Below are 11702 nucleotides of genomic sequence, written 5' to 3' on the forward strand. Positions count from 1 at the left end.
TTGAGAAGTATAATTTTATGGAAGGCGATGGAGAACTAGAACTATTACAGTTCCATTTGGGTGTAGCATGTGGAGGAGCATAATGAAGGGGTGGGAGGACATCAATGATCATCTTTAGGGTTGGGGATGGGAGAAGAATTAACTTTTGGAATCACAAATGGTGCGGGAAAGACTCCTTGGGGATTTCATTCCCTAATTTGTACAGAAGTTTCGAACCAAAAGGAGATGACATTCCATCAGATTCATAGGGAGTATGAAGGGGAAGTACTTTGGGATCTCACGTTTAGGAGAAATCTGCAAGACAGGGAGCTGGGAGAGTTTCAAAGGTTAGTGGAGTTACTTCACAAGCAAATCAGACCTCACTTTAACAATGACCCATGGAGATGGGCGCTAAGAAGTGATGGTTTGTTCACAGCCAAATCTTTCTACCAGAGTTTGCTGGTGTGAGAAGAGACGCGCTTTCCACATTTATCAATATGGATTGCTAGGGCACCTAGGAAGGTGTGCTTTTTTGCATGGTTGGCGGGAGCAATTCTAACAGCTGAGAATATATATAAGAGAAGCATTACCTATGTCATTTGGTGCTACGTGTGCAAACGTTCGGATAAAGAAGTTGATCATCTAGTGGTGCATTGTAGAGTGGTATCAGGTTTGTGGAGGTTGGTCCTGAATTATTTTGTTGCACAATGGGTGATGTCAGGTACTGTTAGAGATGTATTGCACATGTAGGCTGGTAGACATAGTAGAAGAAGACTAAAGGCGTGGAAGGTTGCCCCGTTAACTCTTATACAGGTTGTATGGAGAGAGAAATAAGAAAGCTTTGAGGGAATTGAAAATGATTTTGTACACTCGAGGAATAGCCTTTGTCTTTGATTGCTTTTTGGTGCTCCTTGAAATTCCCACTTGTATAGATGATTGAGTGTTTTCCGTAGAAAATCATACTTTGTTGTAGATTCTCTATTTTTTGGTATACCTTTTGTATACGGGAGCTTTCCCATTTTTTTTTAGTAATACCATTTACCTTATCAAAGAAAGATATGGCCAAACCATCTCAGCGACCTCTCTCATTTTATCCTCAATGCGTGCTACTTGAAGCTTCTGGCGAATGTGATCATTTTTAATCTTATCTAATCTTGTATAACCGGACATTCAAAAATACATAAACATTAAGTTGACAATTTATATTCATCCTTCTAAGTTCATTAATTTATCACAACTCTCTCTCCATATTCATCCAAACGAGTAAACCAATTATTGAAACTCACATGTATGGAAAATGTCCAAGAACGTAATCATCAAGTTACACTCTCTCAGTCCCATTTTATGTGACGGTATTTGACTATGCACGAAGTTCAAGAAATAAAGAAAGACTTATTAGAAAATCGTGTGTCACATAAAATGAGAGAAAGGGAGTATTATGTACCTTAAAGAAAAGCACAACATAACAACATATTCACCCAACTAGAACTCAAAGGCTCAAGGATTGCTTCTTGATGCGAAGGCGAAAATAAAAATAAACAGTAAATTAAGAAAAATGTAGAGAATAGTAGAAAATTTCTATTCCCTTTTCCTTCTATTTTTGGAGGCAGAAGTTAAGAGAATAAAATGCTCAGCTGATAGGAGTGTAGTTACTGAGTAGTGAGCAACTGAACGTACTCCCCTTTTTTTCTTTGATAAAGTAAATAACCTTGTTCTTTTAACAAGAAAAGTAAATGATTTCATTAAAGTTGGGAGAAGAAAACTCATGTATACAAGTATACCAAAAAGTAGAGAACCTATACCAAACAATTGAACATATTCTTGTAAGAGCTTAGCACTAATTCTGATGAAACAAACCACATCTTCAGGCAATGAACAGATATTGCAGTAAATATTACATATGTAGATGACATTTTTCTAATCACTAGAATCACCAGGTATTGATAATTGATAACAAATCTGCATATGATGCTTTGATCCATAATGGCCAGCAAGCTAATTGGTGGTCATAGAAACATGTCTGGAAAACTAAAATTCCATATAAGGTGGCCTGTTATGTGTGGCCTGGTAGCAAAAGAAGCTTGCCTGACACAGGAAATTTAAAGAGAAGGGGGATTAATCTATGTTCAAAATGTAATTTGTGTGGGAAGAAACTAGAGACGGCAGCCATTTGTTTTTGCATTGTGGAATAACTGATCAACTTAGGCAGCTTTTCCTAAACGTGATAGGCATTACATGGATAATGCCAAGATCAACGAGGGAGTTGTCGGCATGTTAGAACAGTGTCAGACACAAGACAGATGGAAATTAATCCATGCATGCACATGGTGGACTATCTGGGAGGAAAGAAACCCAACATGTTTTGAAGATAGATATAGTTCTACCCAGAAGAACAAGATGAATTGCATTTTACTTTTTCATTTTTGGTGTAATGAAACTTATACAGCTGATTCAGTCTCTATTTTAGAAGCTTTAGAATTCTTGTAAGAAGAATCAATGATGAACTGGAGCTGTCCTTTGTTTTGTAAATTTAGCCTCCAGCACTACATTTGTGCTGAAGTTTATAACTTCTGTTACCTTTTTGTCAAACAAACAAAAAAAAAAAGCTCTCCTAATTAATCTGTGATCTCCGATCTGGTTCCAAAGTAAAATTTGTGTAGAACAAACAAAAAAAAAGGTTGGCCACCATAATTCAAGTGCTGACTGATAACTTATTTTCTTTTTGTGACACTTAGTGCGACTCTTACAGTCTTACTCTGTAGAACCATCACTTCTCTCATAGATCAATAACATCAGTCCGATAAGTTTCTCTTGCTTTCTCTTTTAAGAAAAATGACAAAGATATAACTACAATCATACTTTAAAAAAGCTACTTCTAACGAAGAAACAGAATATGGTACCTCCCACGAGAAAGGCTCGAGCCACAGATTATCCACAATATCGAAGTTTGGTAGAAGAAGAGCAATTAAACTCCGACCGGCAGCCCAAACAGCATGCGGAAACTTTGTTTCCATTGTCCACTACAAAAAATCAAATGAACAGTCAATTTCATGTTGTATCTCACATGAAGAGACAATAAAGATGCTTTCAGTATAGGCAGTTTTAGTTAATCACTATTAACTAAAGATAACTCAGCTCTACAAATTATAGAGCTGGTTAATCTTTTTTGCCAGTAGTTCACAAAGTTACTGAACTACTAACAACGAGACTGAAGCATGCACTTGAAATCCCTGGCGCTTGAAATGCTTTTATTGATGAGAGGCAGATTCTTGATGTAGTTTTAATTGCTACTGAACTAACTGGTTCGAGAGAATTGAATGAAAGTGCTGGTAATAGACTTGGAAAAAGGGTAATGTGTCACACAAACGGAGTTCATTGATCGAAAGATGGGTTCCAAGAAAAATGGAGAAGCTGGATTAGTACTGCATATCTATTGTCAGATTCTCAATCTCCATTAATAGTCTACTCTTTTTCTTTGAAAACTCTAGGGGTTTTAGTGATGATGAAATATCACTTATGCCTCTGTCTTTGTGATGGGAAACATAACCCTAGATAAAGCAGCAGAAGGTGAATATCTGAAGGGCCTCCAACCAGGACATGGGCAGGCTAAGTCTAGCAAAAGCTCACCTCCTCAAATATGATACCTTACTTGTTGTGTGATGCTGTTGAAAATGAACAGATAAGAGTATACTGCTAGTAGCAAACAGTCTTGAGGCTGGTTAATCTAAAATGAATGTGACATCATCCAAGTTGGGAAGTGCAGTTTAACCACTTAAACAATCCATGGGTTCAAGCTGAGTTAAATCCCACCCATCTATTTTGATCTTCCTTTGCTGCCTCAAAGATGTTCAGGTGTGAAATCCATTACTTCATAAACTTAAGAATAAATGGACTTCTGGCAGAAAAAATATAAGTCCAAAGGAGGTAAAGCTGTCACTATTTTACAAGCACCTTAACTTGTTTACCTACCTACTATGTCCCTTTCTGTATTCTTGCTTCACTGGCAAAAGAATTTATCTGCTCTAGAATTTCAGAAGGGTTGGAACCTAGAGGTTCAAAAAAGTAGCATTTGGTTGGTATAAAGGTGATTGACTTAGAAGGTTAATATCATTTCTCAAATCTTTCTAAGTTTTACTATTCAGTATACCCCTGCAAAGTGCCAAAGGAATTCATCAAAGGATGATGCCAAGGGGTGTTCAACAACCATTTTGTGATTGTCATAATTCTATTGATGTTATGGGAAACCGCATATACAAAACAATAGAGGACCTAGAGAAAATATGATTATCTTCTATAGAGATGGAGGAGAAATGTGAATCAAAGAGCATAGAGTTTGGTCCCTCAAGTAACGTCGTCCATTAAAAGGACTTACTTGGTGTTTGAAGGAAAAGAGAATTCTGCATTTCTTAACGAAGTGATTAATGTTTATACATATAGCACACACGATATTCCATCATGTAGAGATGATTCACTAGCTTTTTTAGAGCTCCAATAAAATCACCTATGATAAAGAGTGTCTTTTGATGTTCACAAATCAATAAGACAAGATCATGTGCATCATAAAGAGAACAGAAAATTGACAATTTTGTAATATCAAGGTGGAGAGTAGATGCAAGATCAAGAAAGCGCAGAATCCAAGAAATTCAAGAAGTCCAAGAATCCAATTAAGATTAGGATTTCTTATTTCCTCTTTTAGTATGATTATATTTGTAGTTCTAGTCAAACTAGGATTATTAGTTGGTATTCTATTCCTACTAAAATTCCTTTTCCTATTTTAGTTAGAATAGGCTTTTCTTAACTTTATTCTTATTCTAGTTTAGTTAGGATAAGTTTTTCATCTTATCAATTTTACTCATTGTAAGACCTATTTATAGGACTTAATATGCTGAAAATAAACATGGGTGATTAGTTTTTTTAAGCTCTTACTTCAAAAATGTGATTTGCTTTTATTTCGTTGTTCTTCCTTTATTCAACGCTTCTTGCAATCTTGCGGGATTGAAGAACGTGTGTGTGAGGTTTCTTTTCATCTTATATTCTTCTAACGTGAGTTTGAAGAACGCTTCCGCTAGTTTTGTGAAAAACTTTAGGGGGGTGCTTTTGTTTTTCTCTCTTCTTTGTGCTTGAGAGGTGCAAAACCTTGAAAGTACATCAAGAGTTCTCAAAATCACATGTACCAGCACAGAAAACTCGGTTTTATATGCCGTTGAATCACTTTTTGGATAGTGCTGCTGGCTGCAGCAAAACAGCTGCTCCAGTTTTGGAAAGTGAAGGGAGTGGCAACCAAGGGGGCAGCACCAGGAAAATAGCCCAACATGTACTCATGCATGGGCATTAAGGAGCAATTGGAAGGCTTCCCTTCCACCTTGCGAAACTTTGCTCTTCCTTTCCTTGTTTGCCCTAACTTTCATGGATTTCCCATGATACAGCAGCCTTGTACAGACGATTCATTAAACTTTACGTATATGATCGTTGTTAGAGGCTTCTCTACTTGTTACATTCTTATAATCAGCTTACGTGATCAGACGGAAACTGAGAATCCAACAAAAATAATTCCAGGAGAAATGCCCTAATGATCTAGAAAAGACGAAACGGTAATGACAAAAAAGGTTGTGCAATTCCAATATAGTGGAAGGATATTATGATCTAGGGAAAGGTTTCATTTCCTAGTATATCAAGAGGAACAATCATCACTCGAACAAAAAATATATGATATAAAAACTGAACTTATAAATGAAAAGACAATAAACAGGAAGCATAAGTATAGCTTTACACCTAACTGGGGTCAAGGAAATACAGTAGCAGCGTACAGGATGTCTAATCATTCATCAAAAAATGCATACTGATAAAGGAAATAAAAATGGGAATGCTTACATCAAGAGGTGGATTTAGCAATTCGATTCCATTGCTTATTTGACCATAAGGCTCCATCAGATCAACAACATTTTCTAGATCCTCTTTCGTTAATGTCAATCCAAGATGATTCACCAGCATTCTGCTTAATTGCTTTACAGCTTTGGTCTTCCTTAACCATTTCGGGACAAGGCTGCTGAAGGTCTGCAGAACAGCAAACCCAATTATCCAGTTGAGAAAAATGGCTAGTGAAGAGGACAAAAGTAAAAAATTCTTCTTTTTTGTATGCGGAGAATCTCAGTGATGAAGCATTTGAGAGATGTTATGCAGTATATACATAACAATTGAAGAAAACAAGTGTATTGAAAATCAGCCCATGGTAACTGAACATGGTGAAACTCTATATTTTACAGAGAAACTTCATCAAGTTCAGCTTCCCAATCCTTTGTAAATCGCTCAATGTAGCAGTGATTGATTTTTTCATCATAAGATTGGTTTTTACGAAATTGATTTTAAGAGATTTGTTCTCATGAAGTTCGGGATTTTAGATGTATATCATCACCAGAATGACGATGTCATGGATGTGCCCTTTGACCATGTTCTTGAAATTCTCAGAATCTTCAAATACACGTCTAGTCTAGAAAAGAGCAACGAGATCCATGGTAATCTCATCTTTCCCCTTTTCTATTTCTCTCAGTAGACGCGGATATCATCGTTTCTTATTTGCCTTTAATTATGAGCTTTCAGTTCTAACATAATGTCATGAGACTCCTAGGCAGCTGGAGCCAATTCTGATGCAGCAGGCTTTATACGTTAGATAAGCGAGAATGTTACTACCACAACCTTTATAGACACCATCAGATTTCATTTCAAGATGTAAAAAGCCCAATTAGTCACCAGCTTTTAGAATAATTATTCACTGGAGATAATGTGTTAACAAGAAGTTCAAGCCCTATATTTGCAACATTATTCAAAGTATTACCATGACCACTATGTGCAAAGAGCTGAGCTGCTCAGGAAAGTGAACAATGGACAACAAATAGATGAATGAATAAAGTATCTCATATTATAGGGAGTGAACATTAGATCAAAAATCAGTCTTGTCTAACGGAATGTGCGTTAGAATATGGAGGCGAAGCTAATTGACATCCTTTTATAGATGCTTTTTATAGTTTTCTCCATACCATACACTGGATGTCGTGGTTATCAAAAACCTTTAGGCTAGATTGCATATTTTCATAAATCAGTCCAATAGCTGCAAAATTTGAAATTTTAGCCAGTCAAAATTATTCAAGAGTACACATAATGTCGTGATTTAGAAACAATAGGCAACAACCTATGCAATTCACACCCCCGAAGCAAGAAGATGGGAGAAATTACTTTTTCAAGCAATGACCCAAAGCATAATGTGTTTCTATCCAGACTCAGATATACTGGTCCTCTAAACTATGTATTTCATGGTTATTAGGATAGAAAACAGATGCTCATAATTTGCCAAGTTTATTCTCTTTTACTGGGTAGTCTTGGACAACAAATAAGAGTATGCATTTTGTTCAGGAGCTCCAATCAAATGAAATATTTGCATGATTCCAACAATCATATCCCATGACTTAACTACCATACCTGGAATATACTCTCACAGCCTATTTCAGGATACTGTTAGCGGTCTCTCCTTTTTTTTGGACAAGGTAAGTGAAATGTCATTAAAAGGCATCACTAAGATGCACAGATTACAAAAGAGGGAAAATGTCAGCTCTAATACCAAAAAAACTATCATATGGCTAAGGAGCTGACAAAATCCAGTAACATATTAGAGTTATTTACAGGGGAAAGTTTCACCCAACTAAAAAGGTTAACCAAACATTTAGCTTTCAGGTGACTTCTAGGAGTTGAAATACCATCAAAACAACTGCTATTTCTTTCAATCCAAATACACCAACTGTTAGCTGTCTCATATTAGAAAGTTCTTTCACTAAGCAGTGCTGTTTTTATTTCATGTTTAAGTACTTTACTTCCTCAAAATGGAAAATCGTGTTCTCTCTACTTCTGGATCCCTTCACATTCAAGTATAGAAAGCTTAATTATCTGAAGATCCAATGAAAATGGCTGAATTAATACTGATATAATAAAAATGGCTTTAGTAATACTTCTCGATGCAGGCGTTTCACTAATAAAAACGGGTCATACTGCTAACAACTATAAAAACTGACTGGCAAAACACTTTAAACTGAAGGGGAATGAGAAAGGACAGGCAACAGGATTTGAACGCTGAAACCACCAGAAAACTCCATGAGAGAGCTGCCTGAAGCTCGAGAAAGCAGGAAACTTCTAAAAAACACGAATGAAAAGGGAACAACGGGGAGCAAACCCCTAGAGGAAGGACGAACAACCCGTGCTTTTCTGAAGCCACAGAATTTCACAAGTTGCCTGAAGCTTGAGATAAAACTTCGAATAAACAAGATATGAAAGCGAAAGAAGGGCAGCGAACCCCTAGGGGAAGGTTGTAAGACCTGGGTTCTTCTTCCTTCAGGCCACAACCTAGGCAGCAAGCTCCTAATGTGTTTGCTAGCAATCTTAATAGGGAGGTGTGCCTTATGGGGTCACAAAATCAGGTAAATACAAGGAGAAAGAAGGTATTAGGATTGTAGAAACTAGAAAGGGAGGGATGAAGAAGGAGCTTCGAGGACAGCCTTTAAGGGCAATAACTGGGGGCAGTTGTCAAACTCCATGTTGGAGTTAGAAACTAGAAAGAGATGCTTCAGTTGGACTTAGCTGGGGGTAATGAGGTGGGTATAGGGGGTTGCAGGGGAAAAGGGATGGAGTTAGGGTAGCAACATGACCACAATGCCTTTCGACCTGCGGCGAGCAAACCCCAACAAACCACTTCAGGATACTCACCTCCATGTGTTGTCAAGTAGCCTCCCAAAGTTCCAACGCCGTCGATGCATCAGATCCACATGTCGGATGTGTGAAGCCTTGTCTGTCCATCTTCCAAAGCAGATCTCTTCTCCTTGGAGGTTGGCCAGTGATTCCTTGTCACCACATCCAAATTCCGACTGCCGAAGCCCTAGTCCAGTGACCCCAATCAACCATATCTTTTCATTATATTCTATTTTACTTTTTGGTATAATCTTTTATATGGGTGTTTCCCCATCATTAATAAAATTATTTTATCTATCAAAAAAAAAAAATTCCAATTACATTCTTGATTAAAAAAAATGATTCAATTGCATTTCAGCTTTTTCCCTTGATGCCTACCCATCGTTAAAGTGCACATAATACGCCCTATTTTACATAAGGAGTAATTAGTGCACTTAATGTACCCTTGTTACATAAGGAGTAATTTATAAACTGTATTGGCATGCAAAGCAAAAACAAAATGCCATGGAGGCAGTACTAGGCAAGTTATAGTAAAACATGCAGTGGACTAACATTTGACTCCCCAAAGTGAAAAAGATAAATCCTAATTACAGAAGCATAACAACCAATAGTGGAAGAGGAAGTGTGCACAGATAAATATGCAGGAAAGGAGCTTGAAGTACATGCTGATACAGTGCAGTAAATTAGCTGGTATTGGCAGTAATTACCGCAAACCAGCTGCAGTAGGTCATAAGCTCATCTATGTCCAGGAATTTGCTTCGAAAGGCACTACCTTCCAAGGCCACGGGAACAAGTTTTAGTTCACTTGGACGCAAAAGAGCTGTTTTCTCTGCGACCTGTTAGGCAAAGTAGCAGTTTTATAAAATATCAGTACTAAATTTGACAAAGCTCTTCTGCTCTGCATTTAACATATAACAACAATAACTTCTAAACAAGTTGAGAACAGCAGAAGAAAGCAAAGCATAATCAACATAAGATTTGCAAATTATCACTGTTAATTTTAGGAGTTATCAGTCTAGCTCAGGTATTGTGATCTCACAGCGGAAGTATGCCTTATACATTCTTGAGGAGACAGGAATCACAGGCGGTAGACCTGTTGACACTCCGATGGATCCGAATTCTATACTTCTGCCAGGACAGGGGGAGCCGCTTAGCGACCCTACAAGATATAGGCGGCTGGTTGGTAAATTAAATTATCTCACAGTGACTAGACCTGACATTTCCTTTCCTGTGAGTGTTGTAAGTCAGTTTATGGATTCTCACTGTGATAGTCATTGGGATGCAGTTGTCTGCATCCTTCGGGTATATAAAACCGGCTCCAGGCAAAGGGTTATTGTTTGAGGATCGAGGTCATGAGCAGATCGTTGGATACTCAGATGTTGATCGGGCAGGATCACCTTATGATAGACGTTCTACGTCTGGATTTGTGTTTTAGTAGGAGACAATTTGGTGTCTTGGAAGAGCAAGAAACAGAATGTAGTTGCTTGGTCTAGTGCAGAAGCAGAATATCGAGCAATGGCTATGGCAACTTGTGAGGTAATTTGGATCAAACAATTGCTCAAGGAGTTGAAATTTGGTGAAATCAGTCAGATGGAACTTGTGTGCGATAACCAAGCTGCCCTTCATATTGCATCAAATCTGGTGTTCCATGAAAGGACTAAACACATTGAGACTGACTGTCACTTTGTCAGAGAAAAAATACTCACAGGAGATATTGCTACAAAATTTGTGAAGTAGAGTGATCAGCTTGTTGATATTTTCACCAAGTCCCTCACTGGTTCTCGTATTAGTTATATATGTAACAAGCTCGGTACATATGATTTATATGCATCGGCTTGAGGGGAGTGTAGTTTGTTAGTTCAATATGTAAATAACCTTAATCCCATATGCAGTAGAATATGTATTATATGTATTATTGTCAATATATCAATAATATAATTTTCGGAGTTATTAATTCTCACAATCACTAAGTTGTGACACTGAAATTTTTAATACAAATCACGCAAAACTACCAAACTAGGTTTAAATTATCGTTGTTGACAGACTTCCACAAAATTGAAATCATTTCTAGTTCAGATAATCAGGTATCCAAGTCAACAGAATTTAGAATACACATCATTCATCCCCATACATGATCTAGGTTGATTCTCATGCCCCATATGATCAAGAAACTTTTCAAATTAGTAAGGAGCTGTCTAATAGCCGGTTTAGCCAAACTTATCCAAAGCCAAAAGCACTTTTTTTTATAAAAAGAAGTGCGTTTTTTTCAAAGTTGAAGTGTTTGCCAAGCTTTTAGAAGACAAAAAAAGTGTTTTTTAAGTAGAAGCAGAAAAAAGTAGGTTCTCTCCAAAAACACTTTTTTGAAAAGCACTTGATAAATGAACCTTGAGCCTAACTCAACCCCAAAAGCCAGCTTATGAGATGAGGATTACCCAAGACCATCTAAGGAGACCAAGAACTTCAAATCCCACCGATGTGGGACAACTCAACACCCCTCCCCCTCACGCTCAGGCCTGCAAACTGGAGCGTGGACAACATAAATGGGGGCTCAACATCGGTAACATAATTGGGATGAACCTGATAAATGAACCTTGGGCCTAACTCAATCCCAAAACTAGCTTATGAGGTGAGGATTATCCAAGACCATATAAGGAGACCAAGGACCTCAAATCCCATCGATGTCGGACAATTCAATAGCACTTTTGAGAAAAATACACTTAGAAGCAATTTTTAAAAGCTTGGCCAAACCTTAGTTGTTGCTCAGAATTGATTTTCAAATTAATTAGCCAAACACAAACTGCTTCTCACCAAAAGTACTTTTGAAAAAAGCATTTTTGAGAAAAAACGCTTCTCAAAATAAGCTAATTTTTCCAGCTTGGCCAAACAAGCTACTCCCTCCATTCCAATTTATGTGGAACCTGTTTAAACGGGCACGGAGTTTAAGAAAAAATAAAGACTTTTGGAATTTGTGGTCCTAAACAAGTCAAAAAGTG

At 37.4% G+C, this 11702-nt stretch overlaps 1 protein-coding gene across 2 annotated transcripts in view; it reads right to left on the minus strand.

Annotated features, from left to right (window-relative positions):
- Positions 1–11702, minus strand: part of LOC104220734 (probable inactive ATP-dependent zinc metalloprotease FTSHI 5, chloroplastic) — a 70220-nt gene that overhangs the window by 16196 nt on the left and 42322 nt on the right. For both annotated transcript variants that reach the window (XR_011406781.1, XM_070172024.1), the window contains exons 11-13: positions 9417–9545; positions 5851–6033; positions 2880–2999 (exon numbers count right to left, since the gene is read on the minus strand). Coding sequence is in view for 1 of the 2 variants with exons in the window: in XM_070172024.1 (XP_070028125.1) it covers positions 2880–2999; positions 5851–6033; positions 9417–9545 (432 nt within the window). In the remaining variant the exon portion in view is untranslated. The remainder of the gene's footprint in view (positions 1–2879; positions 3000–5850; positions 6034–9416; positions 9546–11702) is intronic.

This window comes from Nicotiana sylvestris, chromosome 4 (assembly GCF_000393655.2).
Source record: "Nicotiana sylvestris chromosome 4, ASM39365v2, whole genome shotgun sequence".
NCBI classification, from domain to species: domain Eukaryota; kingdom Viridiplantae; phylum Streptophyta; class Magnoliopsida; order Solanales; family Solanaceae; genus Nicotiana; species Nicotiana sylvestris.